This window comes from Electrona antarctica (genome assembly GCF_951216825.1).
Source record: "Electrona antarctica genome assembly, chromosome: 7".
Taxonomy (NCBI): Eukaryota; Metazoa; Chordata; class Actinopteri; order Myctophiformes; family Myctophidae; genus Electrona; species Electrona antarctica.
Genome location: NC_136812.1, coordinates 22,008,877 through 22,029,488, shown reverse-complemented (window position 1 = coordinate 22,029,488; position 20,612 = coordinate 22,008,877). Strand labels below are relative to the sequence as shown.

Genomic DNA, 20,612 nt, shown 5'->3' with positions numbered 1-20,612 from the left:
ATCGCCAATTTGATACCAAACAAAATGAGAAATTGCTGGCTGCCAGCTGGATACCGATTTTGGTGACCAATGGCATCTGCTCTTGTGCCATTGGGACAAAATGTCCACTTATGACACTTATTGCATTCAGGCCTTTCCTACCTCTGAGTTGAGCTGTGTGAGGATCTGATTGGACACAAATGTACAGAGAATTCATGGGTCCCCTCTTGTTAAATGGTTAAAAAGAAACCTTACACAGCAAGGAACGCTCAAGTAAGCAGCTGCATGCAGTGGAATACATTTTCATTTGGTGACCACAGAAATGCAAGCCCCAGAGAAAATTTAACAAGACACTATAAACCGTTACAAATTCACTAGCTGTAAAAATCCAACCGTCTGCATTGTGGCCATTCAAATGGTTGGAAAGTAACTGTCGTTTTAACCAGAACAGGTTGGCATGTTTATGAGAGGAAATTCACACAACTTCAAAATCTCTGGATTTTGATTTTTTTTAACCTATGATCTTTGACCTTTAACCCTGATAAAAGTAAGTAAAATGCCTGTAATATATATATTTTTGTGATCATTAGAATGTCTAGAACATGTTTTATTTATTGTGAAAGATATCCCCCAAATGTAAATTAATGTATTATTATTATTTTAATAATTATTATAAATGTCCATACAATTTGCATTTTCTTTTTCTTTTTTTACATCATTTCCTCTACAAAGTCCTAGTAGTACAAGTAGTAGTAAGGTTGAAATCTCTTTTTTTCAAGTAGAAATATATATCCGGGTCTTGCAGGGTTAAACCACTGTTGCAAGGCTATAGCTTTGGGTCCTGTTGCCGCACAATAAACATTATTATTGTATGCCTCCTCTTCGTCCTTCTGAGCAAATCTGTCCTTTTTCTTAATCTATACTCCACTCACTGTACAAATGGTGTTCCTCAACAAGAAATAGCCGATCTACAAGCTCACAACAGTTCCGCTCACTCTGTCTCTCCTTCTGTAGAAAGGAAGAGAGTGTGAGTGTGAGGGAAAGAAAGAAGGCTTTCTTTCCCTCACACTCACACTGCACTCTTCCTTTCCCCACTCTGCCTCTCTGCATCACTTGCGCTCTCTCTACCCCCCCAAACCCACCCCCCACCCCTCCTTTTCCCCATCCCTGCTCTCTTATCACTTATGCTGTGATTGTCTCAGTGATTCCATTCATTCTAGGCCCATTAGTTAGACTGATGGATGACAGTACTGGTAGAAAGTGGCAGAGAATTCCCCCGTCCTGCTGACTTTCTGATCCTAAACCCACTGTAACTCCCATGCCTGTGCATGACACTGACTCCCATGGATCCAGTGGCCTGTGCATGACACTGTGATTCCCATGGCTCCTAGTGGCCTGTGCATGACACTGTGACTCCCATGGCTCCTAGTGGCCTGTGCATGACACAGTGACACCTACTACAGTATGGTCCTGATGGCCAGTGCATCACAATGTGACTCATACGCCTCTAATGGCCTTAGACTCCCACAGGCTCTAATGGCCTGTGCATCAGACAGTGACTAGTGGCGAGCTCTCTGGTACCTCATTAACATGACGAGAGGTCAAGACATTACACTAAAGCGGGGGTCTTCAATGATTTTCAACCTGAAGAACCCCTTTGCTGAGAGAGAGCTAGAGATGAAGCGCGACGCACGCACGCACGCGCACACGCACACGCGCGCACACGCACACGCACACGCACACGCACACGCACACGCACACACACACACACAGTATATGTATTGTTTGTTGCAGATCAAACCTGGATAGTACCAACTGGATAGTACACATTGCCCCTCTGAGAGCTGACTTTGTGTGATCTCACTGGTCCTAATAGCCTGCTTTATGATCTTTGTAGAAAATGTTTAAGAAACCCTTCCTCTTCTCATGGTCGAAATCCAAAGCCGTTTTGTTTTTGTCCCCCTCAGCAATATTGTAAATACTTTCGTTTTTTTGGTTGTTGTTTTTTTGTCTTTGTCTTTTGTCTGCCCACTCTTTCTTCTTTTTATCCTTCTGAAATGTACACTCTGAAGCGATATTGCCCTTTGCCCCTGTTAAGTGTTGACCTGATGCCATATGTAGTCCTGAAGAAAGCAAGGATGTTACAGAGACACTGGAGATGGAGTCACTTGGAGGGGGGAGGGAGGGAAGAGGGGTGAAATGCTGTTATTGTACTGCTTTTTCCAAATAAAATAAATATTATAAAAAAAAAGAAAGAAATTGCATCTCTTCTTGACGTCAAACCAACATGAGTAATATAAAATTGCAGAGAGTGCCAGAATCCATGAAGGCACCTTTTGCACCATTATGCAAATGTGCATAATATGCATTGTAGCCAGAGAGACCTTCCTTTTTTCTCTTTTAAGTCATGCCACTTACCATGCACTCTCCCTAGGGCCAGTGACTTGACACTGTTGAATTCTATATCAGATGTGAGATTGAAGTCCTCTCTGGCATTCTGGTCAATCTGAATGAAAATGCAGAGCAGAATATACTGTAACACCGGCAACGGCTCATCAGGGACAAGGAGAGACAGACTTGGCTAACACCTTTTTCAAATATCTACAGCAGGATTCTCATGAGGAGTGTGTAAACAGCAACATTGACTTAGTATCGTATCGTTTTGTAATGCAAATAATCAGTATCGAATCATTTGCAATGAAAATAATCGATTGTATCAATACTAAGTATTTAAGCTATTTTAAGTAGAATACAGAAAAAGAGGGGCTTAATTACTTATCCATTCCATATCGCTACACTTGGTCTATCAATAAACGTGTGTATTCTCTTGTGTTCATGACAAGGTACGGGTTTGTCTATGTGTTCAAATATAATGTCTATGTATTTGCCACAGTTTACTTATTTATATCCATAGCCATACATCTTCCCTTAAAAAACCTCCACTATCCACATGTTTCACACAGATTTAATATCTTTACTAAATAGTTACTGTATCGATTTTAAATCATTGAATCGAATCGTATCGCCATAATGAACCAATATTGTCAATGTATCGCATCGTCAACTATGTATCGTGATACGTATCGTATTGCTGTTAAAATGTATCGTTACACCCCTAGTCGAGACCCATCTTTGGGTCACGGACCAATTTGTATGGTATTTTATTTGAGTAAATATCTCCTTGTTTCCTTCATTAAAAAATATGCATATTATTTCAAAAGATTTAAAAAGTATTTCATTAATAAAATGAATAAACAAAATACCAGCTATTGTTTTAGTCCCCCGTTCTCAAAACTTGTTGAAGTCAAGGACCGCTAAATTGATGATACTGTATTTGGCCACGGACCTCCATCTGAAAAGATTTTGTGCCAGGGACCCCATAAGAGAATATTTGTGTAAAATATTCTAAATTATTCCAAATGTTCAAAATATTTTCCTTTTAAAAAATAAAATAAGAAATAGCATTTTTTAATAGCCAAAGTATAAAATGATTGCGATGCTGTATTAACTATTTTTGCTGAGTGTCCCACCCGGACCCTAACGGGTCGGTTCTTTTTTCCCACATAATATTGAACCAGTTCCGAGTGTTTCCGCATAATGATCATCAATAGAGTAGAGAGGCAGATATCTCTCTTGTGTGTATTTGTAGCCATGTATATTGTCTTGTTTTTTATATGTTTTGTCCTAGTCTTTTCATGTATGCTTGATTAAAATTCAATAAAAAGTTAATTGAAAAAAAAAAAAAAAAAAGAATTGGTTCTGAACCCTAAAAGTCGGTTCGGAACTGGAACCAAAAAATGGCCGCCGGTTCCGTGAAAGCATCAAGGTTTCAAGAATCTAGAACGGAACCAGAACCAAAAGTTCTCTTGGTGGAAAAGGGGCCTTTGAGAACCTGTATGGAGTAAGTTACCTGAACAGAGACGGTGTCAGTCACTCTCCTTACGGTGACCGTGTGGAGTCGTCCACTGGCCAGGTTCCTGCCTCGGCTCCGGAACACTTCAGCCTTTCTGCTGGACTCCAGCTTGTACCAGACCTCCAGCGTATCTTCACCACCCAAAACAACATAGTATGTTACTGACGATCAGTGCACACAGAAAACAACACCAACCTTTTAGCAAGAAAACATATTGCCATATATAAAAAAAAAATAAAAAAAGCATAATTATAAAACCGGCTTTACACTAATGCATGTGCCATTGCATAAATTATACCAGGCTATCCAGTAACTATCAGTGTAAAATGTTCTCTTTAATACTATAAATTACAAAACCATTAAAACGCTAATGATCACGGCATCATTAGAAACGGTTCAACTTGAAACATTGGCATAATCTAAAAGTAATCTTTATAATTGGTTGAGTTACATTGTGCTCTATGAACAATAATGCTACAATAAATAAGAGGCAGAAACTTGAATAATGCCAGAGAACCATCACAACTGAGTTACAGAATAGGCAAGCAGGCATACAGTATAAGCCAATGATGATGACAAAAACAATGTGCCAGCCAATGGTTATCGGGCCTGGCTGTGCTTTGGATCTTTCTAATTATTAGAAAGTAATATTAATTTATTTTATATCTTGAAATAAACAGTATACTGGATCAAGAGAGAACAGAATGTTCCAGGATCCTGCAATAGTCAAGTCAGAAAAAAAATATCATTCACATGATGAATTCTCACTGTGTCAATTCACTGACACAAAATATAGCCTATTAAAAATAAAACTCTTGATTTTCAGAGAATTCAAATTAATAATTCACAAGATGTTAGAAGGAATGTCCTGTGGATTCCACTTTCTCAGTTGAAATAATACATTGTAAATGGTCTTTCCTTCACATGTTTAATAAGAATTAAGAATTATACTCAATTCCATATTATTTAAACCCGTTAAACTCACTATGACTCGCATTGTGGGTTTCCGCCTTTGCCAGTGGAGGCCCACACTCTACCACTTAAGTATTTGCCATAGGAATATTAACCCTGGAGAGATCACAGAGGGTCACTACAGGTAATGTAGTACCGTGTGTTAGTGGCAGAGTGTGTGGGAGGGAGAGAGAGAGAGAGAGAGAGAGAGAGAGAGAGAGAGAGAGAGAGAGAGAGAGAGAGAGAGAGAGAGAGAGAGAGAGAGAGAGAGAGAGAGAGAGAGAGAGAGAGAGAGAGAGAGAGAATAATGAGGTATCCATGAGAAACGCCTCTCGGGGATTTCATTTGATACTCCAGTGTTATCTGAAGACTATTTAATCACTGTGGCAACTTTAGTTTTTTCAACCAAGGTTCATGTTTTAGGTTATTAGAGAAAGTAAAAGATGAGTGTTCTTTTTTTTTTAATTTGCTGCTTTCTTTCGTTTTAGAGATTTTAGCTATTTTCTATAGGCCAGGGGGCGGGGGCATTCGAACATGGGGCTAGATATTTATTTTTTTACACAATTTGATAGTGATTTATTTTATTTTATTTACTATAGTCCTACTAGACACCGGGAAATTACATATGGCCACAAAAGATCACAGGATCTACTGAATGTGAAGGGGGTGACAAACTGACATGTTGAGCCATACAACACAGTATGGCATCCCCCTATAGTACCCCCCTTCACATTCAGTAGATCCTGTAATCTTTTGTGGCCAGATGTAATTTCCTGGGGTCTAGTAGGACTATATAAAAAAATAAATCGCTATAAAATTATGTAAACAAAAATACATAATTAGCCCCATGTTCGAATGCCCCCGCCCCCTGTCAAAAATAGCTAAAATCGCTAAAACGAAAGAAAGCAGCAAATTAAAAAAAAGGAACACTCATCTTTTACTTTCTCTAATAACAATCTAAAACATGAACCGTGGTTGGAAAAAACTAAAGTTGTCCTTTAAGACAGTCATTACATTAGGATGGCTTGTACAATCTAGCAAGAGAGCTCCTTCCATGGGGTTTAATGGCCAAATTTGTCTCCTGTCAATTAAAAATGTACCTCTTTTACCTCGGATTGTACACATAACAAACGGATTGGAACAAATACATAATATACTATTTATGTATATGTTCCATCCCATTCATGAATTTGTTTCTCGGTTTTTGTTGACAACAATATGCCTGACTTCAAATAAAATAAAAATGCTGCTACAGTAATTCATCCCGAGACAATACAAAACAATTCCCCTGCTACATGGATTTAGAAATACCAGACGGAGGATGAAAAGCTGTTTCCAGACTGTGACTAATAGTAATGGACCTAGTTAAGTAGTGTAGAGTAGAGCAGAGCAGAGTATAATGGAGTAGACTAGTGTAAAGTAGACTAGAAAAAAACAGAATAGAAAGATTAGAGTACAGTAGAGTAGATAAAAGCACTAAGCTAAAAGAAAAACAACACCAAAACATTGAAGGGTATCCTAACCGTGACCGCTGAGGAGCAAAGCCAGATATTCCTTGTAGGAGGAGCTGACGTAGAGCAGCAGAGCAGGACTCTGACTGGTACTGAAGCCTAGGGAGATGTTCTCTCCCCTCAGTGTCACCTCCGAGTAGATGGAGGAGGGCAGGTTGCTGCTGTTTCTGTTCATTTCATGAGGCTTCTTGAAAGTGTAATTGATAGATGTTTCAGATCTAAAGCTGGCGGACACCTCTGGAAGGCAAGACATAACAGGAAACTTTTTAGGCGACAATTAACGTTACAGGGACACATCAGACGCTGAGCATACTACCTACCACATTTGGCTCTTTCGTGAGTCGATGTAATCAGTCTATCACACTGGTAGCACATGCCACAAGGTGGCATATCCTAGCATACTGTATGCCACCCTGTGTCACTCAGGTAAGGAGGGAGACTGCTCAGAGGCAGCAGGGAGTCTAAATAAAAATCACACCGTGTGAACTGAGTGGTGTAAGGTCTTATATAGACTGATCAGCTGTGGTCTGACGTAATGTCTGACGTAATGAAATCACACCCGTGTGAACTGGGTGACCATAGCAACCATGCTCATTTTTTGGTACGAACAGACAGATAGACAAACTAACAAAGCCAGTTGTAGGAGTGGTTTACACCACTCAAAAATATGGATTTGCTAGGACAGTGAGTTCAGCCCAAATTGATATTGAGAATTGAGGATTGAGGAAGAGCTTTTGGTTGACCTGTTAATTACCATACAAAAGTAACAAAAGTTACTTAAGAGTTCTTTATGTCAAATGACTAATTTTGTAGAGCAGGAAAATGCAGTGTACATGTGACTGAACACTTTCATGGATACATGGTTTTCATGGAGGGTCAAATTCATGGGCCATTCAGATTGAACCCCTTCCCACTGACTCATGTTCTGACAGCAAAAAGGAACTGCCATTAATTATAGAACACACATAATGTGTGCGTGTTTCACACGCCTGACCTGTCCAGAGTATGACTCATTTGTACTGCACATCAAACAGAGTTTAAAAATACACTCTGCAATGCATCAAGCCCTTGATGTACCGTAGCCTACTCTACCACTTGGCTGCTAAGTACAGTACTTATCTTGATGTGTGTGAATCATGCTAAGAGAGTCCTCTAGAGATAAACGAGATGGTTGCCCTTTAGAGAGCAGTGGTGCATTAGACCCACGCTTACTGTTACTGTTAAAAGAAGCTTCTATTTACATAAACATAGAGAGTGGCTGGGGTCCAACTAACATCAGTGTAATATAGTGAGGAGCATTCTTGTGAGGTTGGCATAGCTTAGGGTAGACGACAGAGTACAGCAAACTTGCAATGGGCCTGGTCTACAAGATACGCTACAACACAAAGACACCCATGTACCTGTCAAACTACTTCCTAACGTCAACACCGTCCGCAATCACAACACCAGCGGGAGCTCCACCAATCACGTTCACCCCAGATTTGGCTCAAACAAGGGGTTAAATTAATTTGTAAGTCGTAAAGGAATGTGAATCCCTACTGTCCTTCAAAACTGCTCTCAAAGAGCACTTACGGGTGGCTTCTATTCGAAACTGGCCAAAGTCAAAGACCCCCTTTACTGTACATATTAGATTAGATTAGATGTTTTTGATTAGTACTGTATATTATATTATTGATCTGATGAATTGAATATATAAAGGACCTCAATGGAAACAAGCCATTTTTTTTAATAAAATTAACCAGTAAAAACCACATTGAGACTAAAGACTCTTTTACGAGTGTGAACTGGCCAAGCAAAGAGGCAAATAATGTTACAAAGCTCTGCCAGTAACAACAAATACAGGACGACAAATAACATGTAAGCACAGTACCCAGTACCAGGAAGCCCAAGGAAAGAACAGGAAGATCTAATAAAATGACCAATAAAAACTAATATAAAGACTAAGTAACAATGTTTGCTACTAAACTAATATAAGACTAGAGCAACAACATTTCCTATACATCGAAGCAAGTCTGGGAAATGTGCCCATGGCAATCGTTTTAAAACTCACTAGGGGAATAACATAAGCTAGTTTGAGTCTGGTTTGTAGGTCATTCCAAGGGCAGGGCCCAAAAAACCCCGCCTGAGATTTGATTGTGGGTACGACATAGTGTAAAGCCATTTCTTGGGTTTTAATCCTCTTAGCAGACCTTGTATTGAACTGTACATTCCTGTGCTTGTTTCTGCAAACTGTTAATAAAGTATTCAATCAATTAATCAATCTCTACAATTTAGCCAAAATGGTCCCCCAATAATCCAATATCAAAATTGCTCTCCTATACAGTAGCTTTTTATACATTTACTTTTTCTTTAATCAGTATTATCACTGCCATTTTACAAAGTCTATAAGCCCCAGAATGCTGAAAGTGTGTCTGCACCTCTATAACAGAAGTCTCCAATGCATGCATGCGTGTGTGTGTGTGTGTGTGTGTGTGTGTGTGTGTGTGTGTGTGTGTGTGTGTGTGTGTGTGTGTGTGTGTGTGTGTGTGTGTGTGTGTGTGTGTGTGTGTGTGTTTAATGTACCTCTGTGACAGAAAGCTCCAGTGAATGGTGTCGAGCTACAGTCACAGGAGAAGCCATTGGATTTCTCCACACAGTGGCCCTGGTTCTGGCAGAGAGAGGCGTAGCTGCTGCAGTGTCCTGGACAGCCAGGTTGAACTCCAGGGGTGATCTTAGCCCTGTCCTCCAGGTCCAGAGTGACGCCGTTCAACTGCAGCAGGCGGATGCAGCCCTGGAAGCCCTTCTGCCTGGATGCTGTACCTCCTGACAACACAATGAATGCGCACAATGAATAGCCATGAGCTCCATCCATCCATCATCCGTCCGTCCGTCCGTCCGTACATCCATCCATCCATCCTTCCATCCTTTCGCATATTGCAAACATTGCACGAATCAGAGCCTACCTGTCATTAGATGATGCAAAAACATTAATCCACGCTTTTGTCTTCTCACGATTGGATTATTGCAACACACTTTTATCTGGCCTCCAAAAGAAATCAACTGACAAGCTACAACTTGTCCAAAATGCTGCAGCCAGAGTTCTAACAAAAATGTTAATGTGAGACCATAATATCACTCCAGTTTTAGCCTCCTTACACTGGTCACCTACTGACCTATACCGACAAGCTCAGTACAGGTGTTTGTCACTATTCTGTGGGTTGATGACGGCTACGGTTTTGATCGCGATGGAGGTTGCTTGAATTACAGGAGCTGTTGTGTGTAGCTGGCTGGATGACTGAAAGGGTGGGAGGCAATGTTCTCACTTTACTATAACAATCTCCATTTTCTTACATGCTGACAAAATTATTGTTCAGAGTTCAATGACATGACAATCTTCCATTGTTCAAAGTGAACATTCTTGGCAAACCCATAGTGCTTTCAGAGCTGTACTCTGGCATCCTACAGTCTATTGTTCACGCGTGGCAATTCTTATTGTCCCCAAAGTTTATAGACTTGACAGAATGTCGTTAAAACGGTCGCACGGTAGCTTTTCAAAGTATCAAGTCTTTGAACTCTGTAATACAGTTTTTCTCTCTTATACAAGAAGTTCTCAGTTATGTTACTACTGTAAAATTAGCAATACCACAATGCAGCAATACAAGTACTTTTAAAAGCTTGTATTCAAAACTTTACTTGAACTAGAGGTTCGGGCGGCCCTCACATCTAGAGTTAGCCCATATAAGAAGATGACAGATAGAAACAGACATACAGAATAGATATCTCCATATATGGAGATATCTGTATATGGAGATACAGATATCTCCATATATGGAGATATCTGTATCTCTCTTTCCTTCCCCCTATATACACATATTGAAATTCCCTTTTATGGGCTTATTGGTTGGATCTGCGGTTCTGGACAACTGGATATCTGAACACGTTATTTGGGATGACACCGCAGCTCCAGGAAAACCTCGCCCCCGCTGCTCAGAACACACAAGGACATCCCAGCAAAGGCTTTTTTTTTGTTGCTTTTTTGCGTGTGGATGTAGGACTATTTTAATAGCTTGGCAGACCTATAAACTCACAACACAGCGGTGTCTTCTGAGAGGGTGGGCTCTAAGGAGTGAGGGGCGCTCTTATCATACATCCTCATACATCATCTCATTCCGGCCAATCACAATGGATATGAAGAATCAACTGACTGAGAGAAGACGCTAATGTTACTGCTGCCGAATTAGTTATTTTTTTTCTAGAAAGACTATCAAATATGAGTGACTGTCGTAAACGAATCGATACAGACACCTCCCCGACAATATCGCTGAGACAGTTTATTTTTGGACCACAATTCTTATGAGCCGATTTTAAGACCCAATGTTATTCTCCGTAGAGAAAAACTTCTCGAACCCCTTGGAACCAGGGATGAATGTCAGGACTTTGCGCTCTACTGGATGATTTGTACGATACTGAAGCAGTGGATAACACAACAAAGCTCAACAGACATAAAGAAGGGGGTAAAGGAGGCAGGGTTGGATGCAGAAGGCAGGGATAAAATCCTGAGAGTGCTATGGGAGAATTCCCACCATCTCACCATGGAGACTACCACCCTCCACCATAATAAATGGCCAGGTAGCGGCGTAGCGCATGGAAATATGAATGTGCAGAATTTAAATGCACGTACATGTTCTGTATGGATAAATGTGTTCAAATGTTGTATTTATTTCAGTTATTTGAAATACTGTTAGTCAGGGGATATTAATAAAATCTGAGAATACATTTCTTACCAAGAATCTTCTTCACCAATGTGTTTATAAGGGTGTCTACTAACATATCCCACATTGGTTTCTATTCAACCACCCTAGGGGAATTTTTGACAGCTGCTTGTACCATTAACAACCAATATAAGGCAAAATGTTCTACATTTATGCTAATTATGAAAATTGCCCAACACATGCAAGTTAGCACCCGGCAGTTTCTAAATGCTGGGGACCCATACTCAACATTTCTAACATAAAACGTTAGGATTACTCAACATGTCCAAGTTGACTATAGTCTTCACCACCTGATCAAAGAGCATGTTTGCCTGTCGTATTTGCTTAATTTGAAACTCCAGCTGCGTCCTGTCCAAAGTGGTCACACACACATGTTGATCAGATTATGCACCTCTGTTCCCTCTCCCACCATACTCCTTACACCAGACAGCAAGGTCATCAGTTTAGCCATATCTATCTTCTTTCCCTCTCTCTTGACACTCCCTACACCAGAATAGCTGAGGTGTCACATGTCTGACATCACAGTACTAACGCTGTGACGTCAGACATCTGTGATTGGTTGTGATGCGTAATCTATGACACGCCTCGGTAGCCAGACAGGGTACTTAAAGTGGACACTGAGGTAGGGGTTATCAGCAGTTGGATCGAGTCCCCATAGTGATTGTATCCGTGGAGACAGTTATTTACCAACGGCCGTAGCAACTCTGTAGCAACAAGCAACAACAAGCAGCGAGCGACTGGAAGTAAGTGAGCAAGTCAGAGAGGGATAAAAGAAAAAGATATGCACAATTTCCATTCTCATTACAAGGCCCCGGCAATGCAGAGCTCAGAGGCAGGTTCAAACTACTTGTCCAGCTCGAGCATGCACATGTCCACGTCCGCTCAGGCCACTTTGATACCAGTGCAGCAGCAGCAGCATAGGTATCAACCCATTGACCAGTACCCATATGAAGGCGGAGAAGTGATTTTCCCTAATACAACTTTTCCACACATCTACCAGATGTATGGTCAGGGTGGTGGTGGCTACATTGACTCGCAGACCAGGTCTCAAGTCACCAACAACATGGAAGTCGAAAACTTCCAAAGATCCTCCGGGATTGCATCCCACAAAAGCACCCAGGACAACATCCATCTGAACTGGTTAAAGGATAACTTAGAGGTAGCCAGGGAGGGGAGTGTGTGCAGATGCTCCTTGTATGGCAACTACCTGCGCCACTGTCAGGGGCAGAAGCTGGAGCCAGTCAATAAACCGTCCTTGGGCAAGCACATTCACTCCGTCTTCCCGGACCTGAAGAAGCGACGTCTCGGCACGAGAGGAAACTCCAGATACCACTACTATGGCATTCGAGTGAAGCCCAACTCGCTGCTCAGCAAGCTGCAGGAGGACCAGGAGTACATGCTCACAGGGAAGCAGCCTATCCACCAGGAGCAGAGTGTGATGGACTGCATGTCGGATCCGTCAGATGGCTCTCAACGCCCCATCAACACCCCAGAGCAGTTAGAAGCATCTCAGAGTCTGCAGCACCTGCAGCAGTACATGAACATTTCTCGTGACCTGCCACGGTTTCCCACCCTTGACCACCTTTGCAGCCAGCCGCTTCCCAAGAAAGACGTAAATGAGCTGCAGACACTCTACAGGAAGAACTGTGAGGCTATTCTGGATGTGGTGAAGAATCTCCAGTTCCACCGCATCGAAAAGCTGTGGCAGAGCTTCTGGTGTTCAACAGTGCCATCTAGTGACAGAGCCACTGTCAACCCCAACAGCAATGGTGCCATGGAGGGCATGATTCCCAAAGACAACCTGGTGGCTCTATGTAAATATGAACATGTCAGAATGTGGATGAGGAGCTGCGACAGCATCCTTTATGAAGCTATGGTGGAGATCCTCATCCCTAATGTGCTGTGCAAAGTTAACAGTAATCTAATTCGGGACATCCGCAAGTTTGCCAAGAGCGTGGAAGGCTGGACGACCACACCCATGAGAGACTTTCCTCAAGAGGTGGTCTGCAGCAAGGTAGAGGTAGTCAGGGCCTTTTCCCAGATGCTACATCGCTACACCACTTTGAACCACGTGGCCCAGCAAGCCCGCTTCCAGCTCCAGAATGCCTCCACAATGAACAAGCTGCTCGATGACCTCAACAAGGTCGACTTCACTAGCATCCAGAAGCAGGCGTCGTGGGTGTGTCAGTGTGACGAGGGCGATGTCCGGAACTTGGAGCAGAACCTCAAAGCGGCACTGCGGCAGCAGAGCTCCGGGGACCAGTGGGCTACCTGGCTAGATGTTGTGGTCTCCCAGGTCCTTAAGCCTGACCAGGACAACAAAAAATGTGTCGAGGACGCACGCCAGTTCCTCCTTAAATGGTCCTTCTACAGCTCCATGGTGATCAGGGACGTCACTCTGCGCACCTCCCCCACTTCCGGCACCTGCCACCTCATCCGTATGCTCTACGATGAATACATGCTCTACCTAGTGGAGCGCTGGGTGGCCAAGGACACCAAGCAAATGGTCATCGCTGTCATTGGGGAGTTCAATAAGCTTAGCACTGGGACAGATTACACAAGTGAGTGACCTTGGCAGCAATGCCGATGTGTCCCAAGGGTCCGTTAAGAGGAAGAGGATGGAGATCCGAGCACAGTGCAGCAGCTGTTGAATCTAGTAACCTAACTAGCGCAGCCCAGAAACTATCCCTGCAGAAATAGGGTCTCTATAGTGCAGGGGTGCCCAAATCTTTTAATTCAAGACAAAATGAGAATGTGACATTTTGTGTCTCCCTGGGACCCGAATATACGGAGACCTAATCACTCATTATGTCCGATCATTTATGTCCTTAAAAATGTTTTTTTTTTTATCCCATACCGGCCGGCCGGCCGTCGGTCAATGTTGTCATGCTCATGCCACCATGACTCAGCCATTATCATATAAGGAGTTTCCAATGCAGCTCTGCCCAAATATGTAGTGTGTTGTGTAACCATGGCAGGTGCATACAACTTATGGGCATATATGATATCTCCATATATGGGCATATCAATCGGATAGATGTGAAGGAAATGTGACCTTTTTTCCATAAATAATTGAAATAACATACATATATAGAAAACATAAAAGTAAAAATCACACATACCGAAAATTGGGGGGGCTGCTGCTTAACGAAACCATTAAAAGTCCATAGACTTGACCACCATATGATGTCATCATGTATAAAAGTCAAATGTTGGAGGTGACCCTCAAACATAAATGTGTGCTATAGTGTGGTCGCCTTCAGCAGTGGCTTCTTTTCAGTGGAAATCCATGGTAACAGATTCCTCCCTTCTCGATTCTGGGTTGGAGTTTCAGCAACAAGAGGAGCTCTGCCGGCAGTTGCTGTTACCAACGAGAGGAAAGACAAAAAGTGAAAACCCAGACTCCACAGTGATATGACCACATCCCGGTATGTGTGCCAGCCAGACAAGCAGAAGATCTTCATCAACATCTGTCAATCCCTCCCCCTCTGGAACTCTGAAGAGAGGAGCTTGTGGAGCTGCTCAAATCAGAAGACACCAACCACCGATTTCCCATGAACCTCGGCAAGCCGCACGCAGAGATCGACAACAGTTCCTTGGGCCGTACAGCCTATGATGTTGTCGTCAACCAAGATTTCTTTGATAAGTGACAGAAAGATTCTCTGTTTCTGCATTCTCATCTTGGTATCCTTAGAGGGGTTAGACTCGGAGAAAAAATACAACTTGGAGCTCAGCAGAGACTGGAAGGTTCTGAGGAACAGGAAGGTATTTGGCTCTGTGAGTGAGCAGCACATCCGCACCAAGAGCCGACCTGTCATCGAAGAACACCTTCCACAGGATGCCACTCCTGTCCCAACCAAAAGACCGAGATCAGTTTGCTAGTGGAGCCCCCTGTCACTGAACCAGAGTACCTCATCGCTGAGGTACAACTACCCGGGGTGTCGTTGTGTACTCATCTGACCCAGGATGTATAGGCGAGGATTGTCTTGTTGTATCAGCTCGTCCTTCCCTCTTTCACCTGGACATCTTCCATCCTCACCTTGTCGACTAATACATGCTCAGTGTGGCCTACAGTGACATGAGGATTATGATTGTTGTAGATTCCAAATTCTATAGAACTTGAACAGGTCCACTTTTGTTTTGAATTACTGTCATGGGCGAAAAGTCTGAAGCTTCTAAATACATGAAGTGCGGTGGAGAAACACACACACACACACACACACACACACACACACACACACACACACACACACACACACACACACACACACACACACACACACACACACACACACACACACACACACACACACACACACACACACACACACACAGACGGGTACCATGCCTGTTGTGTCTTCATGGCAGTTTAGTAATTTGTGTGTCGTCACTGCTGTTGTATCCTACTGACTCACCTGCACTGAGGAGCCTTCAGCGGGAGAACACAGGCCAATAGTGTTAGCATAGAACCTCGACAAATCTGGATGCTTTTCAGGGTAAATAAAGGTGATTGTTTTGTAAGACCTTGGACAAACTACTGAATCGACAGCAACATATTTTTTTGTTTGAACTTGTAGCTATTAGAGTTGTTCCCCTGTTGAGAGTGATGCAAGTCAGCAATGATGCATGTTGGAAATGCATGACCAACCCACCCAGTTATGCAATATCTGTTGTACCCATGTCAGAGTACCCATTGTACCTATCTCTGTGTGTCCCTAGTATGCCCATATGTAGAGATTTATGTCAGGGCGACCTCCCTTGCTGTTTTTAAGAGCGAGTTGAAAACTTATTTTTTTCAACTTGGCATTTGTTTAAATTGATCTTGTGTTCACATTCAATGTTCTGTTACAATTTTCCTTACCATTTTTACTTTTTGTATTGCTATTTTTATTTGCTAATTTGTATATATATTTTGCCTTGTATTGACCAGCTTTTTTGTTTTCTGGCATTCCACTGCTTGTTATTTGTTTTATGTGAAGCACTTTGGGTTGCATTTTATGCATGAAAGGTGCTATATAAATAAAGTTTATTTATTATTATTATTATCTGTCTGTCTGTGTCCCTTTTATGCCCATTTACAGTATGGAGTTCTGTGTTGGGCATTCCCAAATATAATTATGGAGTTCCCTGATGTCATATTCATCAGATTGTGGATTTGCGTTTTTTTTTAAATAATTAAATTACATTTTCAATATTTTTTCAAGATCCGCTTATCCGACAGACTTCCCACTTGGCTGCCATATCACGCCCCTCGGGTTGTCGGTGAGTTTGTCGGACAAGCTGTCCGTCTGTGTATCATTTGCCCATTTCATGAGAGAGGTATATCTGGTGATCTCTATCTCTCTGTCTCCCTGTGTACCTTTTATTGCCCATATATGGAGATCACTGATGGCAACACCATGGTTATGTGATGCATACTACAGGGTTGAGATCATAACTGCAATTTCTTTTCAAATGTATGCATATTTAATATGTATTAAAGAATTAGGAAATGTGAAGATAGACATTTTGTGAATTCATAATCTCAGATACGCATCCTTCCAATCCATCATATGTGGCAAGACTGACAATAATGATCTCATCACCAATATGATGGCAGAGATTCACAGCTAAGCCATGCCATTAATAGACCCTGTCTCGTTTGCCTATTCATTTGGCAAAACCTTATATGGTTATTACATTTCTGACCTCATGCTGACAGGTGTAACCTTGGTGGCCAGACTAGATACTAATCCGGGTGCTTAAAAATTTCCATTCAGAACACAGTAAACACTGAATTGAAGTACATTTTGCCATAAGCAGTCTGCTCGGAAGTCCATTTAAATTTCAAAAGCATTGCAACACTGGAAACATGGGTCGCCACTTTGGAAACTTGGCCAAGGTCAGGCACATAATTACATACAGTCTGTCCCCCTTCGAACAGAAGGCTTTCCCCAACTACTTCTCTAAAGGAATCCCCAATGTGTGGAGACGGTTTACCTCTTCTTTCTTCAGAGTCGCTCCCCAGATGACCTTTGGGTACATCATATACACCTGGGCCAACCATGTCCACCAACAAAGCAAGAGGAAGAATCCAGCTGACTTTGAGAATGACCAATGAACTGCCATCTTGCTTCTCTGATTGTTAGCCAAACCTTTCCAACTCTGCTAATTTGTAAAATACACATGTTGGCCATTCATATCACCCTTTTTTCCTGTCCTATCTATGCCCAGCTCTGTTTGTATGAACACAAACAAGATGAGTGACAGACAAGTGATTGGCCGGAATGACATTTGTGATGATTTGATTGGCAGAGCACGGAATGTGAGGTATGATGATGTATGGTGATGTATGATGATAAGAGTTCCCCTCACTTCACACGAGTGTGATTATTATATATTTTTTATTTTTTTCTTCACAGCCATGCACATTAAAACTGTACTGCCAAATTAAAGTTTGACCCTTCGGAAATTGTCACCTTAGAAGTCATCATGCAAGGTGATTAGGTATCATGAGCCTTTGGCCCAGGAAATGTGCAGAGAGATCGCAGAAGAACAATACTTCTGACCAAGGGAGTAAAACCCCAGGATGGGAATAGCTGTCAGAGAATAATAAAACAAAGAGCCGTGATGGTTTCAGCCATGTTAAGCAGCAGCATTCATACAGAACATATTTTCTGATGTTGATTGAATACAGGGGTCCATCAAGAAAAAGAATAGCTAAGACTATTATTCACATTAGACAACATATAGAACATTCCATGACCAATAAACTGGCCAATTGTTAGTCTATCAATATGACTACAACAACAATGGTTCATTAATTAATTATTAACACAAACTGCCAGGTATTAATTAATTAATGCTTCCAAAACCGCCAGTGAAACACCCTTGTTTTGAAGTCTACCAGAACCCGAGACGTGAACCGGATGTAGGAAAACGTTGTGTTGTAATCCGAGATAAATGCATGTATTTGGATCTGATAACATTTACGTCATCGGCGCTTAACCGCTGTATTCTGACTTGGCGTAAATTTACGTAAACGGCAGTGTATTTACTATCTTCTATAATATTGTATAACTAATAATTTTAGGGACACCCCTAAGTGGCAGATGGTCCATGCTTTCCGTCACCTGGTGAAATGTACTCACAATGCAATCAACAAAATTCTCGGGTATGGACTAGTAATACACTGACACCACGCTAGACAGGAACGCCCAAAAACGTCACATCCGGTTTTAGCCTGGGGTAAGAATTTTCTATGGCTGCCAATGCAACTTGGTCCAATCCTTAATCACATACGGACAAACATCTATGCCGATGCTATCTAACCTGCGGAGGTAGCGTGCCTTGTCCACGGGCAACAGATCTTTCAACGTATGGCATTGCAAATACGTTTGATAATCGCTACTCTGCTCAATATTGTTTTGAAAATGCCGCAAATTGCATTGCAGTGAACGAGCGCAAATCACAACTTCCCCCGGTTGTGGGCGGAGTCACAGTTTGAGGCGCTATTTACGCGCCGTGGTGTCAGTGTATAACAAATAATAAATCTAGCTGCAAGAAGCTATAAGACGGGGGTCAAGCCCAACAGCACGTAATTGCCCAAACTGCGAATAATGGTGGAACATGTACGAAAACAATATTTATAAGGTGTCTTCGTCCCTCCGGGCTTGGCCCCTAACTAGCTAATCTTCAAGCTCAAGCGATGTGTTGTGAGCTTGTAGATTGGATTAAAAAATGGTCCTCAAATTCTTGGTCCATATTTGGAACTTCTATAGAGATCGGATCGCTGAAAGCATCAGTATATGCCCATATGCTCATATATGAGGAAAAACACAGGTTACATAATATGGACATGTGATGTAATATCATGTGATGTCGTAACACATCAAGAATGATGTATGTATATATAATGGCATCCTGACCTAATATCTTGCAGTTTGGCACCAGCATCAACAGGTTTATCTGAATAGAACCAGCTAATAGTCTAAAGAGCAGATTCCTCAGAAGAAAATGGATGGTGTTGTAGATACTCTCTATGGTGGCTACGAGGGGCCAGATTCCATGTATGTGAAGTTGACCTCTTCAGATGGCCATGACTTTGTTGTGAAAAAGGATCACGCCTTCCTCTCTGCCACCATCAAAGCCATGCTGAGTGGGCCAGGTGAGGTTGCAGAGGATGAAGTCAATGAATTGAACCTGAAGGAGATCCCCTCTCATATCCTGTCTCAGGTCTGCAAGTTCTTCTACTACAAGAAGCGTTTCTCCAACCAGGTTGGCGATGCCCCAGAAGCTCCAGAATTTGAGATTAAGAAGGAAGTCGCATTGGACCTGCTCATGGCTTCAAATTTCTTGGATTGTTAAAAAGAAGAGAGAGAATGAAACAAAATGTCATTCTCCATCAGGTAACTGATGGAGCCTGAAATTTGAAACATGATGTCAGGCGCCATCAGTTACCCCAGCCAGAAGGTGACGAATGTTGTTACCCCAGAAATCAGATCTCCAACGGAAAGATGTTAGTTCATAAAAGATCATGGAGGAGGAACAGGGGAGTTATCGGAGCAGAAGAGACTGAAGGCTTTTGGGGAAGACATAACGAGAGGCAAAATATGGTGGATGTGAGGGGGGACATCCTGGGCAACCAACCCCTGTCCTGAAACAAAGACAATCAGTGACCTGGAAGCCTACCAGGTACATAATAGCGGAGAGGAGAGGGAAACAAATGGAGGCGACAGAGGCCAGGAAACCCACCACCCCTCAACTGTTTGGGAAACATCCCTCAGAGAGTGGACAAGGCCGAGCTCAAGGTTCTTCGAGCCATTTCAGTACATGAGCTCATTATCAAGAATGGTGGGATGCCACTTTTTTTTTTTTATATATCGCCATTTAGTCATTATGCCAAATCGTCCCCATGTACTTATTTTCAGAATAGTCCATGGCACAGGGGCAATTGACAAAAAATAAAATAAAAAAGTAACAAAATCAAATAATTGATTCTAAAAAAGGGGGAAAAAAACAACTAAAGTCTACACTATAGACTATAGACAGTCTACAGTGTAGACTTGTCTTAATGTCATATCCCTGAACGGGGATTATTAACTAATAAGAGAGCGCTGCCCGTTGGGCACTCGCCTACTTGATGCAAGTTGGAAATGCATGCCCCACCCAGTTATTGAGCCATTCTACCGAATTGGTTCAAATTGCAGTCCCACAATGAAAAATATATTTTTAAAAACAAAAAATATGATCTATTTAATACACAATACATTTATTGAGAACAAAATGTAATATATATAAATAGATCTATATAACTTTGTTACTTTCTATTGGGAGGTGGCTGTCCCAACCTCTAACTCCTACATTTAAATTCATGAAAACAATATCTAAATGATTTTTGTCAATTTATTAAATGTTGGTTTAAAAAAAATTGTATCTTAAAGCCTGAAAACCACACAGTGATTTTCAGACTTTGGTAGACATTAATTTCAGACTGAAGTAAACTAGCTACTTACCATTTGGCCAGCT

At 41.9% G+C, this 20,612-nt stretch overlaps 3 protein-coding genes and 1 pseudogene across 4 annotated transcripts in view; 3 read left to right on the top strand and 1 right to left on the bottom strand.

Moving 5' to 3' along the window:
- The window catches only part of LOC306926640 (contactin-associated protein-like 4), a 146,293-nt gene that overhangs the window by 2,820 nt on the left and 122,861 nt on the right, over positions 1–20,612 (bottom strand). Inside the window, exons 18-21 of the mRNA XM_079506011.1 lie at positions 8,917–9,156; positions 6,367–6,591; positions 3,890–4,023; positions 2,398–2,485 (exon numbers count right to left, since the gene is read on the bottom strand). Of these exons, the coding sequence (XP_079362137.1) occupies positions 2,398–2,485; positions 3,890–4,023; positions 6,367–6,591; positions 8,917–9,156 (687 nt within the window). The remainder of the gene's footprint in view (positions 1–2,397; positions 2,486–3,889; positions 4,024–6,366; positions 6,592–8,916; positions 9,157–20,612) is intronic.
- On the top strand, positions 11,968–13,674 carry LOC306927258 (DNA-binding protein RFX2-like; the record flags this gene model as incomplete). The annotated part of the gene is made up of 1 exon (XM_079506967.1): positions 11,968–13,674. The coding sequence occupies one exon, from the start codon at positions 11,968–11,970 to the stop codon at positions 13,672–13,674; it is 1,707 nt and encodes a 568-aa protein (XP_079363093.1).
- Positions 14,395–15,156, top strand: LOC306927257 (PIH1 domain-containing protein 1-like; annotated as a pseudogene). The gene has a single exon. The product of its transcript is annotated as a PIH1 domain-containing protein 1-like (transcript).
- Positions 16,957–17,205, top strand: LOC306926646 (cytochrome b-c1 complex subunit 8-like; the record flags this gene model as incomplete). Its single annotated transcript, XM_079506017.1, has 1 exon — positions 16,957–17,205. One exon carries the CDS (start codon positions 16,957–16,959, stop codon positions 17,203–17,205), a length of 249 nt encoding a protein of 82 aa, XP_079362143.1.